Here is a 20,520-nt window from a genome sequence, read left to right on the forward strand (position 1 = left end):
TCTATTTTTTCTAGAATACTTTCAAAATCAGCATATATAACAAATGGATGTTTGATCTTTTTCTTTTCATCTTTGAATGTGATATTTGAGCCTTCTTTAGGCATATTGATTACCGTTGATTTATGTTCACCACAATAATTTGAATGTTTATCTAATCTTTCTTGTGTATGGAAGAAGTTAAGACAACACAAACAAATATATATTTTATTTGTTCTTTTACATACTTGTGGTTTTATTAATTTAGCAATATCTTTGATGTATGTATAATGTGAATTTTCCTCTGAATTAAAATATAGAAGATTAATATGAGTTTGTTTACAATTGTCAGAAAGCTTTAAAACCTGAATGCTGTTTGTTTCTGTTAGACCATAAACATTAACTGATAAATTATTTATCTTTTCAAATTTAGGAATATCATTTAAAGCCATCGGAAACTTTAGATCTTTCGTATTTAATGTATTCTCATATTTTTTATAATGAGATACTCTTTCATCATGAAAATGTGGAGGATGTAAGTGTGCTAGAATAGACCAGAGAAAACATTTATTGTCTTTATTTTTGATATTGATAACTGCTTTTCTATTTTTGATAACACTGGGTAAATCAATGTAGGAAGAAGCTTTTAGAGGATCTGATTTAAGAATATGAATGTCTATGTAAATAATTTTTCCTATATTGAAACCACTTCCTACGATTGAATTATCCACATCTTGCTCTTGTTTAATAAGTTCATCATAGACTCCTGATGTTTTAAAATCTTCATATGAAGATATAAAGTGTGGCTCAGTTCTCATGTATGGTGTATCTATAACTCCTTCGTCCTTTGTCATTTCTAATTTTACTCCCATATAAAATTTAAGTGGTTTCATTTCTTTTAGTGTTTTTTCAATCAACGTTTGAACAGCAGGTTTAACCATTTCTACAGCATCAACTATAGACTCTGGTTCTGGAGGTTTGAAGTTAAAGACTTTTATTTTAATATGTCCTTTGAATGCGCCATCAGAGTTTTTAGTTGTGATAAAATTTGATAAATGTAGAATTGTTTTAAGATGTATTTCGAAGCCTTTCTTGAGGATATTTTTATTGCATGCAGAACAGTGTTTTGTTTCCTTCTGAATAGGAGATAGTAGGTGAAGTAGATTAAATGTGTGTTTGTTAGTTTTAAGGTGTCTTTTGTATTGTTTATATTCTTGTTCACAAACGTCGCAATACGTTGCTTTGATCATATTTATTTATCTATCTATAATTCCACTAATCTGTGTGTGTGTGTGTGTGTGTGTGTGTGTGTGTGTGTGTGTGTGTGTGTGTGTGTGTGTGTGTGTGTGTGTGTGTGTGTGTGTGTGTGTGTGTGTGTGTGTGTGTGTGTGTTTGTCTGTGACCGCTGTTTCTCGACAACCACGGGTCCGATATACTTTAAACTTGCCAGGTATATTGCTGGGGACCCGAGGATGTGCCTTTTCAAGGTTTGAAATTAATCGCAGAAGTACTTACCGAGCTATGGCGATTTAGCCGTTCGCCGTTCGCTTTGGCATTGCGAATGGACCAAACCATTGCATGTAAATAGAGGGGGGGGGGGTTCTGTGGTCGTTGCGAATGGACCAAACCATTCATGTAAATAGAGGGGGGGGGGTTCTGTGGTCGTTACTGCCACGTGGTTTCAAAGTTTTTTTTTTGTTGTTGTTGTTTGCACGCATGTTTTTTTGCACCCACGTACGGGCACGCCCTAGGATGTTTACACACACACACCCCTACACAAATTTTTTTTTTTTTTTTTTTTTTGGCAAGGAACGGGCACCCACGTACGGGCACGTCCTAGCTTATATATAGTACGGGCATGCCCTAGTCTATCTATAATTCCAGTAATCTCTGTGTGAATGTCTGTGTGTCTGTGTGTTTGTTTGTCTGTGACCGCTGTTTCTCGACAACCACGGGTCCGATATACTTGAAACTTGCCAGGTATATTGCTGGGGACCTGAGGATGTGCCTTTTCAAGGTTTCATATTAATCGGAGAAGTAGTTACCGAGCTATGGCGATTTCTTTACCAAACTCCGCAAGCCGTTCGCTTTGGACCAAACCATTTCATGTAAATAGAGGGGGGGGATTGTCACCGTACTCGCAAGCCGTTCGCTTTGGCTTTGCGAATGGACCAAACCATTTCATGTAAATAGAGGGGGGGGATTGTCACCGTACTCGCAAGCTGTTCGCTTTGGCTTTGCGAATGGACCAAACCATTTCATGTAAATAGAGGGGGGGGATATAATTTTAGATATATATATAGTACGGGCATGCCCTAGTATAGTAAAATTATACTTAAAACAAAGTGCCTTTTTTAGAGGCTTTTTAAAAGATGAAACTGTGCTTAAAGTAAAACACCTTTGAGCTTTTCAACTCATTTTATGTATATAACTTTACTTAAAGTAAAACACCTTTGAGCTTTTCAACTCGTTTTATGTATATAACTTTACTTAAAGTAAAACACCTTTGAGCTTTTCAACTCGTTTTATGTATATAACTTTACTTAAAGTAAAGCGTCTATGTATTAGCCAGAAAGTTTAGATACTCTAGTTCATCAATTTCAATTTCACTATCTGAGTCATCAATAAAGCTACTCTCATAACTATCATTTGAACACAAACTATTAGTATCATAACTATCTTCAGATCCTAGACTCTCAGTATAATAACTCTCAGAGTATTGACTGTTAATATCACTCATTTACATACCATTAAACTTCCATCAATATCTATATATTTTCTTTCATTAGAACTAATAACCACAATATTTTTTACATTAAATGTTATTTTCAAATAATCTCTAATAATCAGAGTATGGAATGATAGTTCACCACTAATATTCATATTATTAATTTCACCCACATCTTTGGGTCTATTAAAGAATATACAAATGTTTCCTCTAGAATCGTTGATGGTCTTATCATTCATTTTCAAAGCTTCTTTATCAATGACCTTTTCAAGCTTTGAGTAAATTGTTAGTAGTAGTGGAGAAACTTTTGTCAAATTTACTTTAATAGAGTTATTAATTAACATAGCTTGTCCCGTAAATTTAATAAAAGGACACGTTATTCTCCATTATGGGTTTAATCCAAAAATTTCCATATTTATCTTTGTTCAATTTAACATCTTTGACATATTTTTCTATATCTTCCACCGAAGTAGAGATTGATTGAAATTTGTCTTTTGTGTTTTACTTTAAGCACAGTTTCATCTTTAAAAAAGCCTCTAAAAAAGGCACTTTGTTTTAAGTATAATTTTACTTTATAAATATGATAAATTCTGAAGGATATTTAGAATTTCCAGACTCTCCATATGATAAATTAGAAATCTGCCACCATTGTGGTAGAATAGGGCTTAATAATGAGGGTTCATATAAACAATGTATTTTCTGTGATTTAATTTTAATTAATGATAATAAAAAATATAGAAAAATATATAACTCTTTTAAATTAGAACCAAAAATGAATTACTTTACAAGATTAATAAGAGAGATGAATGTTAAGTATTATGGTGATAATACACCATTTCTTACAAAGGAAGAGACTTTGTATTGAGGAAATGTATAAGGGTTTAATGATATTTATTATTCAAAATAATTTTAATGGAAATGTTAATACAAGATACTATATAAACAAAATAATGGATTATTTTGAAATTAAACCTGAACTCAGGATAAAATATAGAGTTTCTCAAAAAACTCAAAAAAAGTTAGATGACTTGTTTTCCAAATATATAAATGAATGATTTTTTACCCGTTTGGGAAAATAAGATAAAATTTAATAACCATAAAAATCTTCCAAATTCATTGAGATGTCTAATAGTCGGTTCAAGCGGATGTGGAAAAACCTGTTTACTTTTAAAGATGCTCCTTAGTCCTAATTTTTTAGATTATGATAATTTAATAATTTTTACAAAGTCAAGTTTTCAACCCGAGTATCAACTACTCTCACAGGGTTTTAATGCGGGTCTTAAAAAGGAAGACATTATCGGTTTATTTAAACTTCAAAACAAACTAAATGATTATAATATTGATGATATTGTTGTGGATATGAGAATGTTTTTTTATTTTGTTGTTGTGGTAAAATGTTGTTGTAAAAGGTTGTTGTAAAATATCACCCCTCCTCCCTCCGTTTGTGGTTGTATAAAGGTCAAAGGGCGTTTCCGTAGTTAGTCCATAAAACATACATGCAGGACACGATATATCCTTTCTTTTGACAGTTATATCCTTATTATGTGTATTAGCGTAAGGCTGTGTCTTCCATTAATTGAAATACTCCATTGCACCAGTGAAAGAGAATAGATCCCCTTTCCTTCCCATCCCCAAAATCTCCATCCCATATTACATCCCCTCTCGTCACCGCTGAGCCCTCGATTGCCCATATTACCTCCGATCCAATTGCCGCCATTGACCACGAGGCAGGGTTGGGGGAAGGAAGGCGTTTCCCCACCTCGTCAGAGAGGGGAGGAGTGAACCAGCCCCGCTCGACCAACCATGAGCCAGGGGTTTGGCTACAGAGGGCGGAGGAAGAGCGGCCGGGGAGGTTCGCAAAGGTTGAGGGGCGGGGGCCTATATAACCCAAGGCAGGGGTGTGGCCAAGAGAGATGCGTTTTTACAGAGGAGAGCAGAAGACAGAAAGGCCTGGAGTTGGACTTTGAGTTGGTCTGAGTTGGTTGGGAGTCGGTCGTCAAGTGCAGAGTGGTGAAGAGTCAGTCAGTAGAGGTGGTGGTCAAGTGGTTGCGTTGGTTGCGGTGAGGAGTCGGTGGTAAAGAGTGAGGGACCAAGAAAGAAAGAGAAAGAGTCCTGAAGCACGAGAGGAAGTTGTTGGACTGGGTGGGACTAAGGAAGGAGAGAGAACCCGTCACACCAATCCCCCAAGCTCCGCGTTGGCTCCACCAAGCTCCGCGTTGGCTCCACCAAGCGTTCAGCTCCACCAAGCTCCGCGTTGGCTCCACCAAGCGTTCAGCTCCACCAAGCTCCGCGTTGGCTCCACCAAGCGTTCAGCTCCACCAAGCTCCGCGTTGGCTCCACCAAGCGTTCACCTCCAGCCATCCACCTCCTGCAATTCCCCGCGTGAGTCCGTCTTTTGTTTGTTCTGTCCTGGGTTAATTAAGTCTGTATAAGCTAGCATTTTCCCTGTGTCACCTGCGTCTTATGTGTTGTAAATAAACCTTGATTGCTTTCTTTTTGCTTGTGTGTAAATAGCCAATAAATTCAGTCGTATTTCCAAACCTTTCTTTGCCTTCTTTTTCCTCTTTGCATTCGTCGCCTTTGTCTTTTCCCCATTGGGCAGCTACGGTGCGATACGGCCAAAGTTCGGGTGGAATCGGGTGAGTTTTGTTAGGTCGCGGTCTTACACCACCGCTCGGTCTATAACATCTAACCGCGATCTATAACAATTGGTAGTCAGGAGATGGGATTCGAACCTGGGACTAAATTTATTTAGCCCAAATTTTGGACACCAATTGTGTTAGTACTATAACAATTGGTGTCGAGGAGTGAGATCGGACCCGGAGCGCGTTTACGCGCTCGAAATTATAAAGCCGAAATTTGTTAGTTGTATAAAAATCCGAATTTTGAAATCGCGCCATGGCTGTTCAAGGCGACGGGATGCCGGTGGGAGAGATAGACGGGGTAGAATCGACCCAGGACTTAGGAAAAAAAATGGTGGAGGAGAGTAAAGAAGGTGTGGTTGAGGGTGTATCAGGTGCACAAAATGGCGTCCTCACGCACGTGGGTGAAGCGGCACCAAATTTTGCCGCGCCCGTGACCGTACCACTACCAGCGGGCTTTGATGTGGGGGACTTCATGGCGCAATTCACCGAGATGCTGAGAATAGAGGGGGAGAAATTGAGTAATAGAATTGACGCGATATTAATGAACGGAATGAGGGCCAATAATGAGGGAATGGCGAGGGACAGAGCCGCATACGAGGAAAGGGAGCAGAGGGACAGAGACCGCAAGTTGGGCGAAAGGGTCCCAGGGGTGCACGAGGAAGTAACGCGGGCCGAAAAGCGCTGGTTGAGCGAAGCGGAGGAAAGCACGGGTACAATGACGGGGGTAGAAATCGCGACACGGGGTTTTGAAAAGCCGGCGACCGATGAGGTAGAGGGAATTTTATTAAAGCCAGCGGTCGTCGAGGTGAATAAAGAAAAAGCAGTAGCGGGAATTAAAATTGAAGAGATGACGGAGGTAACCCGGGAATTGCAGGGAGAAATGGACTATGTACAAAGTCCCTGCTCACATCACGATGCTGTGCTTAACCCGAATGGAAGTTTGCAGGTTCGCGTGGAGAAAAGGATCCCCCAGGTGAGTCGTGCTGTATATTGTGCGGGTAGATTTTGCAGGAGGATGTTTAGCGACAAAAGAATTTTCGCGCGCTTGGGATCGAGGAAGCACCCGGGCGTTGGTGAAGGGTCCCGTGTGAGTGGAAATGGCACGCGTGTGAGGAAAAAGTGTGCGTCGGCGAGTGGGTGTGTTATAAAGTGTGGGAGTGAAACCGAGTGCGAGCGAGAATGCACGTCGGTGTGTACGGGGTGTGACACAGGGAGTGAGAGCAATGCGGAGTGCACGCCCATGGTGAGTGTTACGGAGGACGTAACGGAGGAGAGGTGTGGACCGAAGTGTGCGCAAGAGGTGTGGTGTGTAACAGAGAGAGCGTTGGTGGAATGTACGGACGGCGTTGGAACGCCAGGTTTTGTGAGGGTGAAAGGGGTAGCGTATGCTTGTAAGCATGCAAGTGAAGCATCGATGGTAACCGGTTTAGTGGTTAGAGCGACGGATAGCCGATGCGAGCACTCGGTGCGAGGGGTGCTTGGTTGGGTGCGAGGCCCGGCGTCGATCGAAGCTGCGTCGTTTCTCTTCGAAGCGTCGTTGCCGATTCGGGCTTGGCCCCGCCCCACACGGTCGAGTCCGGGCTTTGTCGGGCGAGGCGACCGGTCCGGTTCGAGGGCGAGTGGGAGGAAGCGGAACGGTGCCCCCTCGTGGGGACGGGGTTCCGACCGGGGGAGATGGAGCCATCGGGCCCGGGACCGCAAGGTGCCGCGCCGAGATGGTGCGTGGAATCTCGGTCCAACCAAACCACCTCCCTTGAACCGAAAGCCGGACGGATTCAACCTGCAGGCAACCAAACCACCCGAATTCATTGCTCGGCTTTACGAAGCCGAGTTTAATGATGTCATGACGCACCGAGGCTAGGATATAGCGGACTGTGATGATGGTGATCGTGATAGTAATAGTGTTTTGGGCCCAAAATTAGAGAAAAACAAAATTTGATGATTGGCAAAGGATTGGCAGTAATGATTGGCAGATGATGAGTAGTGATTGGCAAATTTTTGATTGGTTGGAATTTAGGTGTACAAAATTGATAGTGAGAGACCCCCGATGTGGTGGGATGGCAAATCCACCATCCCTCACAGACGTGGGGCAAAGGAGCTATAGTTTATGGGGTGTATGGCAGTGAAAACTAGCCCGGGTGGGTTAGGTTATATTGTAGGGATCTAGAAGAGATTGACATTAGGTAACGTTAAGGTTAGTTAGTGACTGATACCTGTAGTGGGGACGCAGGTAGATTAGTGTGGATGATAATGACGTGGGAGCGCAATAGTTTAAAGGGACGACTGGGAAGCGCAAGTTTCAGAAGGGAGTAGTTAGCTGAGATGATGCCGTGTGTGTGAGGATTGAACAGGTGAGAATTGGACAGGTGTGATTGCACAGGTGTGCAACTGAACAGGTGTGTGGAGCAGTGTATGAGGGAGTAGTGGTGATTGTGTGTTGTGTTGACCAACTGGTCCAGGAAGAGGAGGAGGGTGCAGGTGGCACCAGGTAGGATTGCACAGGTGTGCAACAACAGGTGTATGTGGTTGTATGGAATAAATGGTATGGAGTAGTGGAATGGATGGTAGTGGAGTGAGAATGGTGGAAATTGTGGAGTGGAGTGGATGGTGCAAAGGTGTGAATGGGGGAAGAGTGGACCCCCATCACGGATACCCGGGGCGGGTAGTGTAAGTGTTAGGTAGAGGGTACAGGTAAATTGTAGTTGGATATTGGCATCTGTGGTGCGGGTGACAGAATGGTATGTGGATGGGTGCGTTGGTGTTGTGGAAATGGCTGGGCGTGTAGCCTGTTAGTGTGTGTAGTTGGTTGGGCGCTCCACCACTGTGAGGATGTCGGCCAGGTGAGGCCGCAGGTGGGCTCTGGGAGCCGGTAGTAGTTGTTGTGGATGGGGCCCGAGGATCCGGAGGACGGACCCGGGTAGCCCAGTGCCAGAGGGCACCGAGTGGGGTGACAGAGCCAGGAGGGGCCTGCCCCAGTTAGATAGGTTAGGGTGAGGAGCTAGGTAAGCTCGGGTGGCAACTGCAGTGGTGGAGGTGTGCAGGTGGGTAGACCCACTGGGAGAGGTACACGTCGCAGCCCAGAAATTGTGCTAGAGCACCGGGAGATGAATCGGGGGAGTGAGACCCCAAATTGAGAAGCACCACAGTTTGGCCAATGGGAATTGGTTTTTAGAACCCATAGTGTAAGAGGGCCAATGGTTTGGCCGGAGAAAGAACCCGGGTAGTGTAAAGTGTGTTAAAATCATTTAGAGGATAGTTAGGATGAAGGATCTCCTCGCACCATCTGCATCCACTCACCTGAGGTGACAGGTACTCCACACCATGCCATGTTTAATTATTTTTACTGTGCAAATGTTTGGAATGTGAGACGCATCATGACGTGGGTGTGACATTGTGCGTAATTCCATCTCTTCCTCCTTATGAGGATTGATGATGAATTGATGATGGCAAATTTTTGAAGTAGAGGGATTGTGGTGACGAATTTGGTATAGGGGAAATATGGGGAAGACGTGACAGTAGTGACGAATTGGTAATGTGTAGATTTTGTACATATGGCGTAAGGGCAAGGGTAGGCTAGGTGACAGGGGGGTGACGTACGGTAGGGACGAGCTTTCTCACTTCGCCCTCCGTACGCATTTTGCCTTGCATTGCCTTTTTGACGTGTACCCTTGAGACCTTACCCCTCGCTCATCTGTCTTGTCCCCCCTTTTTGTCTCCCACATGAGGACCTGAGCGCCGTTGGGCGCCGAGGGGAGCGTGCGTGGGTCGGCCATTGTGCGCCCGAAATTCCCAGAACCAGCTGTCTGCATCGATGCACCACGTTATGGACCACATGTCAGTGGCCGAGCACCACTTATGGACCCCATGGGTTGGGGCAAGGCCCCTCTGCTGGAACCGGCCATGAGGGCCCGAAATCTTGCTGGCGGACCTTGGCCACAGGGCACCGATGCCCCACAGGTGAACCACACTAGTCGGCCCTGTGGGCCATAAATAAAATCAAATAAAAAAAGGACACATTGGGCACACTTTATTGAAAATAGGCCGCCAGTAAGCAAAGCAAAAGAATGACAACATCTGGAAGAACAAATAATAACCAGCAGAGGGAGCCGAAGAGCAAGAGATCACCTGCAGGGTTTGGGTTTGTTGGATTTATTTTATTGATGAACAGTGGTGACTGCACTGATTGGTGCTTGAGGGTGTGTTGGTGCGTTATAGGTGCTTTCATGGTGCATTGATGCAGAGCAGACTGTCCTCCCCCCAGAAAGAACAATTACAGGTCCTGGGTTAGTTTTGTAAATAAAAATAGCGTCAATTGTAAATAATGCTTCCCACCGTCAGTGTGTAGTTTGAAGACCATTCCGCAATTCGGTTAACTGTGGGCGTAAGTCTGTTAGGCAGGGTGCAATGGAGCAGCGGGACACATTTATTTATGTTTTAAAACTGTCGCACTCAGGGTCAGGCTAAAAGTAGAGGGAACTACACCTACATGCCACACTAAGGTAAAAGTAATAGGCCCGGGACGTGCCTAAGGGGAGGAGGGTGCAGTGTTGTGGATATGAGAATGTTTTTTTATTTTGTTGTTGTGGTAAAATGTTGTTGTAAAAGGTTGTTGTAAAATATCACCCCTCCTCCCTCCGTTTGTGGTTGTATAAAGGTCAAAGGGCGTTTCCGTAGTTAGTCCATAAAACATACATGCAGGACACGATATATCCTTTCTTTTGACAGTTATATCCTTATTATGTGTATTAGCGTAAGGCTGTGTCTTCCATTAATTGAAATACTCCATTGCACCAGTGAAAGAGAATAGATCCCCTTTCCTTCCCATCCCCAAAATCTCCATCCCATATTACATCCCCTCTCGTCACCGCTGAGCCCTCGATTGCCCATATTACCTCCGATCCAATTGCCGCCATTGACCACGAGGCAGGGTTGGGGGAAGGAAGGCGTTTCCCCACCTCGTCAGAGAGGGGAGGAGTGAACCAGCCCCGCTCGACCAACCATGAGCCAGGGGTTTGGCTACAGAGGGCGGAGGAAGAGCGGCCGGGGAGGTTCGCAAAGGTTGAGGGGCGGGGGCCTATATAACCCAAGGCAGGGGTGTGGCCAAGAGAGATGCGTTTTTACAGAGGAGAGCAGAAGACAGAAAGGCCTGGAGTTGGACTTTGAGTTGGTCTGAGTTGGTTGGGAGTCGGTCGTCAAGTGCAGAGTGGTGAAGAGTCAGTCAGTAGAGGTGGTGGTCAAGTGGTTGCGTTGGTTGCGGTGAGGAGTCGGTGGTAAAGAGTGAGGGACCAAGAAAGAAAGAGAAAGAGTCCTGAAGCACGAGAGGAAGTTGTTGGACTGGGTGGGACTAAGGAAGGAGAGAGAACCCGTCACACCAATCCCCCAAGCTCCGCGTTGGCTCCACCAAGCTCCGCGTTGGCTCCACCAAGCGTTCAGCTCCACCAAGCTCCGCGTTGGCTCCACCAAGCGTTCAGCTCCACCAAGCTCCGCGTTGGCTCCACCAAGCGTTCAGCTCCACCAAGCTCCGCGTTGGCTCCACCAAGCGTTCACCTCCAGCCATCCACCTCCTGCAATTCCCCGCGTGAGTCCGTCTTTTGTTTGTTCTGTCCTGGGTTAATTAAGTCTGTATAAGCTAGCATTTTCCCTGTGTCACCTGCGTCTTATGTGTTGTAAATAAACCTTGATTGCTTTCTTTTTGCTTGTGTGTAAATAGCCAATAAATTCAGTCGTATTTCCAAACCTTTCTTTGCCTTCTTTTTCCTCTTTGCATTCGTCGCCTTTGTCTTTTCCCCATTGGGCAGCTACGGTGCGATACGGCCAAAGTTCGGGTGGAATCGGGTGAGTTTTGTTAGGTCGCGGTCTTACACCACCGCTCGGTCTATAACATCTAACCGCGATCTATAACAATATAATACAATTATTTTGTGATACACAGAAATCAAAATCAAAACCAAAACCCATAACTTGTATTCTCAGTGATAATACGGATGATATACCTTCACCTCAAGATTTAGATTAATCAAAAAAGAACCTCGTTATCTTTGATGATTGTGTTAATGAGAGAAACCAAACAGTAATGGATAGCTACTATACAAGAGGGAGACATTCTTCTTGTAATTGTATTTATCTTAGTCAGTCATATTTTCAACTCCCTCGGCGCTCAATAAGAAACAATGCTAATACTTTTATTTTATTTAAGTTAAATTCAATAGATACAAATAATTTTTGGAGAGATAATTGTTCTACATTATGTAGTAAGAAGGAATTTGAAAATAATATGAAACACACGATTGGAAAATATAAATATATTGTTGTGAAACAAGATGAGATACTAAATGATATTTTTCAATAAATAAATACAGAAAATGAATACCGAAGAAAGAGTAAGAAAGTTTAAAGAACATCAAGAGTTGGTTTCAAAAGTTGTAAAGCAACAGGAAGACATAAAGAAGAAAAGGAGACAGAAACTAACTGGTGAAGAAGCCTTTGAAAGAAAACAAGAGAAATTTTTAAAACCACTTTTAAAAACTCAACAAACGATTTCACCTACAGTTCCCACGGTAGAATTTACTCCGAAAAAATTTCAAATGCTCAAAGATTTTAGTCAAATGACAGAGCAAGAACTTGGAGAATTAGAATATGATGATGAAGGATTATTTCGGCATCTTGAGAAGGTAAATAAACTTTCCAATTATATTGTAGAAGCTCTTCAAAACAATGAATATTTGAAGGGTTCAAAAACCAGAGCAGGTCTCATTCCAACAGAAGAACCAGCACAGTTCCATCTTGTGAAAGAAAAGTTATTGATATTTAATGATAAATTGGTGTTCTTAAGTTCTGACCAACCAAATGTTGAATTAACCCCAAGATTAATGTTTCTTCTAACAAAAGATGGACATGCTAATTCACCTTATTTTGATGAACCGCTTGATATGGAAAGAGAGGAAGATAGAGAGTATATTGAGTTGCTAAACGCACTTGATTATGGAGTTTCTGTTGCTGGTAAAAGTAAGAAGAATGAGAAGGAGAAACATATTATTGATGCTTTAAGTAAGCTTGGTTCGGTTGTTAGTTTTCTTCCAAATGACCCATCACAATTAGTTAATAGGTTATTATTGTTGTTAGGTAGTAAGAAGGCTGGAAACAACAATTGTTTTAATGAAGCATCCGCCATTTTAGATCAGTTGATGAATATGAAAATAATTAATAAATGTCAATACAAAGATATTTTATTAGATATTAAATAAGATGAGAAGCACAATTCTTAGTTTTAATTTCACAACGAGCGATTACACAGCTTCATTCCCTTACCCACTACAACTTGACCCCACAAAAGAATATGAGGCTTCTTTGTTGTCAATGGAAACTTACAATACCCTTTTTAATATCACAAAGAAAAACAACAAGTTTAGTTATAATCCAGGAAGTGGATATAAAACTATAACCGTTTCACCCGGAGCTTACGAGATTTCTCAAATATCTTCAGAAGTCTCTCGCCTTATGAAAGAAAAAGGTGATGAACCAAAAAATATGGTAATAGATATTCAAAAACACACTTCAAAATCAACGATTAAGCTTAAAAATAATTATAAAGTTGATTTCACGATTGAAAATTCGTTCAGAGAGATATTGGGTTTCTCTTCAAAAAAGATTGAAACTAACGGGACGTTTTACAGTGATAATGTTATCCAAATATCCTCCGGTATAAATTCAGTATTAATTCATTGTGATTTGATTGATGGTGCTTATAACGATGGAATAAGAACAAATACAATATTTTCATTCAGTGCATACTCAACCCCGATTGGTTATAAATTTAATATGGAACCAAAAAATCTTGTCTATTTACCTGTGTCAGGAAAAACCATATACAGAGTAAATTTTAGGATAACCGACCAAGATAATCGTATGATATCCTTTAATGATGAAATTATATCCATCAGAATTCACCTACGTGAAGTTTTTCAATAAATAAATAATGGTTATTGTGAGAAAACACGAGTTGTGAAAATATAAAATAATTACAGGGGAGGGCATGTACCTTTCACCATACTATAAGGGTGAAGGTATGTTTCTTGGGAGAGGATACTATAAACCTAAGAGACAACGAGGTGTAGGTCATCAATTTCGAAATAAAGGAGATGGGATAATTGATACTCTAAAGGGTATTAGTTCAACCATCCTTAAACATAAAGACCTAATTGGTTCAACTGCTTCTGCCGTGGGTTCAGTTGCGGGTGCTATAAAGAGTATAAAAGATGCTCAAAAGGAGTCTCATAAATTACAAGCAATCAAAGAAATAAAAAAAGGTAAAACTCAACTATCTTCACAAGAACGACAAAAAATCATTAAAATACTTGGGTCAGGGTTTCAACAATTTTAATGCTATATAAATACAAGTATGGAAGCGATTGATAGTATCTATGATTTGGATGATACGATTATCATTTCAAACTCCACTAAAAAGGAAGACTATTTTAAGGTAAATGCTATAACAGGAACAGACTGGAATTCAAACGGAACAAAAAGTTTTGAAATAAATAATCAACAAACTTACTTGAATATAGCTGATAGTTTCTTGCTGTGTAAATTTAAATTCACTAAGGCTGCGAATAATACTAATGCTACACTCGTAAATGATTTCTTCTGGAAAATGTTTGACAGTGTCCGCCTGTATATTGGAACACAAGAGGTTGAAGCGGTTGATTATGTCTCTGCTACATCTGAAATGATGAAATTTACACTATATTCGTTTAGTGATAGAATGGGTAAGGGAGCTGTTGAAGGTTTTATTCCTGATATGTCAACGGGAACAAATGCTGACCCCGGTTATAGTCAAAGGAAGTCAATGTATAATGATGAAACAAAAGCAGAGAATAGTTTTACCGTAGCAGTACCTCTTAAAGGTATATTTGGATTTTGTGATTATGATAAAGTTTTGTATGGGCTTAAAATAAGATTTCAACTACAAAGGAATGATAATGTAAATAGATTGCTTTTTGGGGCTCAAAATGCTTTTGGTGATAATAATAAATTTGTTATTAATGATTTGTGTTGGTATATTAGTGAATATACTCCTAATCTTAAAACGGAAGAGATGTTAAATAGAAGACTTAACTCAAAGAAACCACTAAATGTATCATACCTTAAAAGAAGATGTCAACACGTTAAACTGGAACACACTACCTACACTTGGAATTTAGGTGTTCTTCAAGGAAAGCCACGATACCTATGGCTCATTTTTAAGAAACCAGATGGAGATGAAGGCACTGATAAGAATAATGCGCTGAGTGATAATGCTAAGGTGAAACAACTTCGGGTTTCTCTTGATGGCACATTTTATCCGCGAGATAGATTGGAAATTGATTGGGAAAAAAATGATTATGCGGAAGCTAACAAGTCCTACCAAAAGGTGTGTGAAAGTAATGGTAATAATGATCCTATTTTGGATATGGTTGCGTTTCAAAAACTTTATACAATCTACGCAATTGACCTGAGTTCTCAAAAGGAAACTATAAAGTCTAATCGAGTGGATACTTCTCTATACATTGAAAGAGGGGAGAGTGAAGAGGTTAATGCATATTGTTTGCTTTTGGAGGAAACAGAATTACAGATTAATACAGATAATGGTGTTATGATTAATATCATATAGGTTTTTTCTCATAAATAAATGGTTGGGGTATATGTTAATCAAATCAATCTTAATAAATTAACATCTTGTATTCAAAATCAAAAGCCTTGTATTATTAATGTTAATACAATTCAAAGAAAAGGAGCTGTAAGAATTGATGTTTTACTCACACACACACACAAGTAAAAACACTAAATGATGTTGGATCACTTAAAATTAAAATGACGAAACCTATGTTAAAGAAATATTCAATAGACGAGTCAAGAGGAGGATTTCTCCCGTTTCTAATTCCTTTATTTGCTGGTTTAAGTGCGGCGGGAGCATTGACTGGTGGTATTTCAGCAGCGGTAAAAACTGCTAACGAAAGGAAGGCACAACTAAAAGCTCAAAAAGAATTGGAAAGACATAACAAGGAGTTGGAGAAACAAATTAGTGGAAGTGGTGTAATTGTAGATTTTGCTCAAAAACTTGAAAGTCTACCTGATAAAGCTAGATTGTTAGTTGGAGATATGCTTTCCTCTATCGCTCAAGCGGGTGTTAAACTAACTAAAAGGGGTAATGGGTTATATCTTTCTCATAAATAAATGGATAAATGGTTTAAACAATTTGGAAAGAATACAACGTCAAATATAGAACTTACTAACTATTGTAAAAAACTAAAAATTGATAATGTGGTTATTTGTATGAGAGATGAATTTAAAAAGTTGTCCAAGAATACAATGAATATTATTATGAATTTAGACACACAGAATGGTTCTCATTGGGTTTGTATTCATAATAGTCAGGATAAATATTATTTTGATAGTTATGGTATGCCACCGCCTGTTGAAGTAATACAATTCTTACAGAATGGTGTTTATCAAACATTTCAAGTTCAAGAAATTAATTCTAAATGTTGTGGTCAATTATGTTTATATGTATTATTTCAACTCAACAATAATGAAAATTTTTATGATATCATTTTTAATCTAATATAAATGACTTATGTTGGAAAAGATGGTTCTATCTTTGGAAAATCCTCTCAGGATATTGATTTATCAAATTATTATACAAAGGCACAGGCTGAACGACAAAAATATAGTATAAGTAAAAATATTAATATGAAGAATACTTATAAATTAATCAATTATCCAAACCCGACAGATGCGAATGACTTAATTAGATTTAGTGATTTATCACAATATATATTTTTAAAGAAAACAGCACGTTTTGTTAAACAAGTAAAATTTACAACCGCAACACCCGGTTATACTGACCATACACCTTTCCTCATTCAATTTAACTATCTGCTTACAATTGAATTTTATAAAGAAGGACATATAGTTAATATGCGAATCAATAAATGGGGGTATGATATGCCTGATTTAGGGTATAATTGGTATTTTTCAATAAACTTAGAAGACCTACATGATTTGAATCAGTCTCATAAAGAAGAATATTATCCGCTTGGTGAGGATAAGGATTTATGTGGAAGTACAATTAGTAAACAACAAATACATGGTTTTAAGAAAAGAAAAATATATGATAGTATAGCGATGGTTAACATGACAAAGAAGGAAGGTAATGAGATAAGGATAGAAAGCCGAGGAATACAAACCGATTTGGTAGTGGGAAGATGGGGTGGTATTACCTGTTATAATATTAATCTCACATATATTTCTGATACATAAATGGCAGGAAAAAGACTACAAGAGAATTATAATTTTTGTATTCAGGGATACCTACAAGAAAAGGGTGCTCGGTATTACATACCTTATGATTTGGAGCATATACATGGAAATTTTGTCATTAAAAAGTGGCCTTATACTGATATTGCTAAACCCACAAATAGAGACTTGTTTAAAATATTAAATAAAAATGAACTTCTCAAAGTTATGAAATATAAAACTCTTTTAGAAATCGTCATCAAATCTTATTGGTATCCTATTATGAGAAAAATAATTATAGATACAAGAATATCTCAAAATCCAGATGAGTATATGTATAATATTCTTTGGGGCTCAAGCTCAAGGGTAGCAAGGGATGAGGAAGGAGTTGAAGAAGAGAAGGAGGAAGGAGTTGAAGAAGAGAAGGAGGAAAGAGAAGGAGGAGAAGGAGGAAAGGGAGAAGGAGGAGAGGGAGAAAAAGGAGAAGGAGGAGAAGGATGAAAGGGAGAAAAAGGAGAAGGAGGAGAGGGAGGAAAGGGAGAAAAAGGAGGAGGAGGAGAGGGAGGAAAGAGAGAGGGGGGAAAAATATAAAAATATGACCATTCCTGAGATTAATGAAAGATTGAAGTTATTATGACAAATAAATCAATCAACGCACCGAAGAGGAAAATAAAGAACTAATGACTCTTATGAAGATATTGGTTTTTAAATTTGCTATAATAAATTCAGAGAGCAGATATACAACATATAGTTGATGATGTTGGTGTTATTGACTTTCGTTAGTTTTATTTGTAAATAAATGGAGGAGAGAGTGAAGGCATTCCTAAGGATTCTTTATGTTTTAAAAATCAAGATAGAAATGTATATGTTGAAAACCCAAAAGGCTTTGGCACTATGTAGGACTTTTTCTCATAAATAAATATGAGTTATTGTCTCAAATGTAAAAAGAAAACTAAATCTAAAAATATCTCCTTTGTTAAAGCTAAAAATAATAGAGTTTATCAAAAAGGAATATGTCAAGTGTGTGGCTCTAAAAAGTGCCAATTCATCTCTCCTAAAAGTGGAGGAGACATACAAAAGTTTTCGTCAGGAAGTAAATTTACAACAACTGGAATTCCAGGGGAACTACATCTACCTGGATATTCTTTCTGTGGTCCTGGAACAAACCTGGATAAAAGATTAGATGAGGCTGACAATCCTAAACCTTGGTCTAAACCTACAAATAGGGTTGACGAAGTGTGTATGAAGCATGATATTGCTTATGGGAAAACCACTACGTTGACTGAAAAACATAAAGCCGACAGAGAAATGTTGTATAATTTGTCTTTGATACAAAATCCAACGTTGAGAGAGAAGGTTGATAGGTTTATTGTGAGAAATTTGATAAATGCTAAATTGAAACTTGGCCTTGGTTATTCACCCTCAAAAAACTATTAGGCTCTAATGATGTCATCAAGACTGAGGAGCTTTTGGCTGATGAATTACATAAACCTATAATCACAAAGTTTAAAAGAAGGAAAGTTTATTCTAAATACACCGACCACATATGGTCCGCTGATTTAATCGAACTAAAAAATGATAAGGGATACAAGTATGCTTTAACCGTTATTGATTTGAGGAGTAGATTTGCTTGGGTTGTTCCTTTGAAAAACAAGAGAGGTTATACTCTGATGTTAGCCTTCCAACAGATATTTAATAAAAGTAAAAGAAAACCAAAGAAACTGTGGACCGATGAGGGAACAGAGTTCTATAACAAAATATTTATGAAATTTCTTAAGGGGGAGGGTATTAAATTATACAGCACCTTTAATGAAGGAAAAGCAGTTGTTATTGAGCGTTTTAATCGTACTTTAAAAGAGAAATTATATAAAAAATTCACACAACTCGGTTCCCAAAAATGGGTGTATTTTATTCAGGATATTGTAGATAATTACAATAATACAGTTCATTCATCAACAAAATCAAAACCATCAGAAACATTTACAAAATTAGAATATGAAAAGGAGATTAATTTGAGAAAGCCCAAGTTCAAAGTTGGTGATATTGTAAGAATATACAGATGGAAAAGTCATTTTGAGAAAGGTTATACAAAGAGATGGACTAATGAATTATTCAAAATCGTTGATGAATGGATACTATGCCTTGGACTTACAAATTATATGATATGAATTGGGAAGAAATCTTGGGTTCATTTTACTCACAAGAATTACAAAAAACAAAACTGATAATTCATTAAACAACAACCATCCATACTTTCATCCACCCAGATTAGCTAATTTAATTAGTAGTAATAAAAAAAAAAACAAAAAAAAAAACATAAGCCACACCCACACAGACCCCACCCACAAACCCCACCCACAAACCCCGCCCACACAGACCCCGCCCACAAACCCCGCCCACACAGACCCCGCCCACACAGACCACACCCACACAGACCCCGCCCACACAGACCACACCCACACTATATTCAGAAGAGGTGAATAAGAAAGCATTGGGGGCTTTTGATGATAAGAGGTTTATTTTAGAAAATGGGATTGATAGTCTCCCTTATGGTTATATAAGTATATAAGTGATAAGATATATAAGTGATAAGATATATAAGTGATAAGATATATAAGTGATAAGATATAAGTGATAAGATATATAAGTGATAAGATATATATAAGTGATAAGATATATATATAAGTGATAAGTTAAAAAGGGGGGTTAGGGATTTTAACGGGCTACCGCCACCTTTTTTCTATTATATAAATGATAGAACCAAGTATCAACCAGACTAAAGAGTGGAGGTGTAATCAACCTTGGTATATAAATGGAAAACACAACGAATGTGAAAAATATCAGATTCAAGAGGTTGAGAGAATCACTGGTCAGAAGGTTCTCAAGACGGATAAACGTATTCATTTGTTAAGTGGGGTAATGGAGGGCGGGAAGAAAAATATATTAGAGTGGAGTGAGAACTTTAATGGTTATCAATCGGATAATAAATATTATAATTTTAAAATGGTATGTGGGAGAGGAGGAGGTCAAACAAGAACCCTCCGTGAAACATACCACTTTATACTTTCACAACAAAAGGTTAAGGAACCTGTATACTTTATAAATATACTTGATGGGGATGAGTTCTATAGGAGAATGGAACTCTTTAAAAAGTTAGAAAGAGATAATATATTTATAGGCTCATTAGTAGAGTGGTCTAAGGAACTACATTAAGGGGCTAGTGGGGGGAATAGGGTAAAAATTACATGTAAGTGAGAAGGATCATAGGTTCATAAGGCTAGAAGGATTATAGGTTCATAAAGGAAGAAAATCATAGGTTCATAAGGTGAGAAGGATTATAGGTTCATAAGGTGAGAAGGATTATAGGTTCATAAGGCGAGAAGGATTATAGGTTCATAAGGTGAGAAGGATTATAGGTTCATAGAGGGAGAAATAGAGGTGTTTATGATTTTTGAAAAAGATAAGGGGGTAAATGACATTAGATAGGGATTTCCCATGTTAAACGGAGGTGTCCCAGAAGCAACATTTATCACCTACTCACCTTTGCACAGCTTTGGCAGCGGGACTGTGACTGTCACTCAACCCAACGGGATTCTGGTCTCGATTGGACATCGTTCTGACGATCACTGGAGCGGATCGACTTTGGCTTGATGCCAGAATAGAGACATTGGGGAATGTTCTTCTTTTTGCTCACTTTGAGCACAGTGAGTTATATTGTACGAACCTGATGGTACCATCATAGGAAATATATATTGGTTGTACAATTGATTACTATTGTTGTTGTACTGTTATTCTTGTGTGATCTTAATACAATACTTGTTTGTTGGTAACAATTGGTGTGGTTTCACCATTGATCTTTGACATACAGAATAACACATCTTTCTGCCGTGACTCCTC

General features: G+C 39.2%; 1 protein-coding gene across 8 annotated transcripts in view; it reads left to right on the top strand.

Moving 5' to 3' along the window:
• FBXL18 (F-box and leucine rich repeat protein 18) overlaps nucleotides 1-20,520 on the top strand; it is a 207,424-nt gene that overhangs the window by 60,660 nt on the left and 126,244 nt on the right. Inside the window, exon 2 of one of the 8 annotated variants that reach the window (XM_078786006.1) lies at nucleotides 20,175-20,327. The exons of 6 other annotated variants lie outside the window; for them this stretch is intronic. In XM_078786006.1, coding sequence (XP_078642132.1) covers nucleotides 20,298-20,327 — 30 coding nt within the window. In that variant the 5' untranslated portion in view covers nucleotides 20,175-20,297. Of the gene's footprint in view, nucleotides 1-19,925; nucleotides 20,340-20,520 lie in introns of those variants that run through there. One more of the 8 variants, XM_078786005.1, reaches the window with a different exon arrangement.

This window comes from Myxine glutinosa, chromosome 10, assembly GCF_964187855.1.
Source record: "Myxine glutinosa chromosome 10, kmMyxGlut1.1, whole genome shotgun sequence".
Lineage (NCBI taxonomy): Eukaryota > Metazoa > Chordata > Myxini > Myxiniformes > Myxinidae > Myxine > Myxine glutinosa.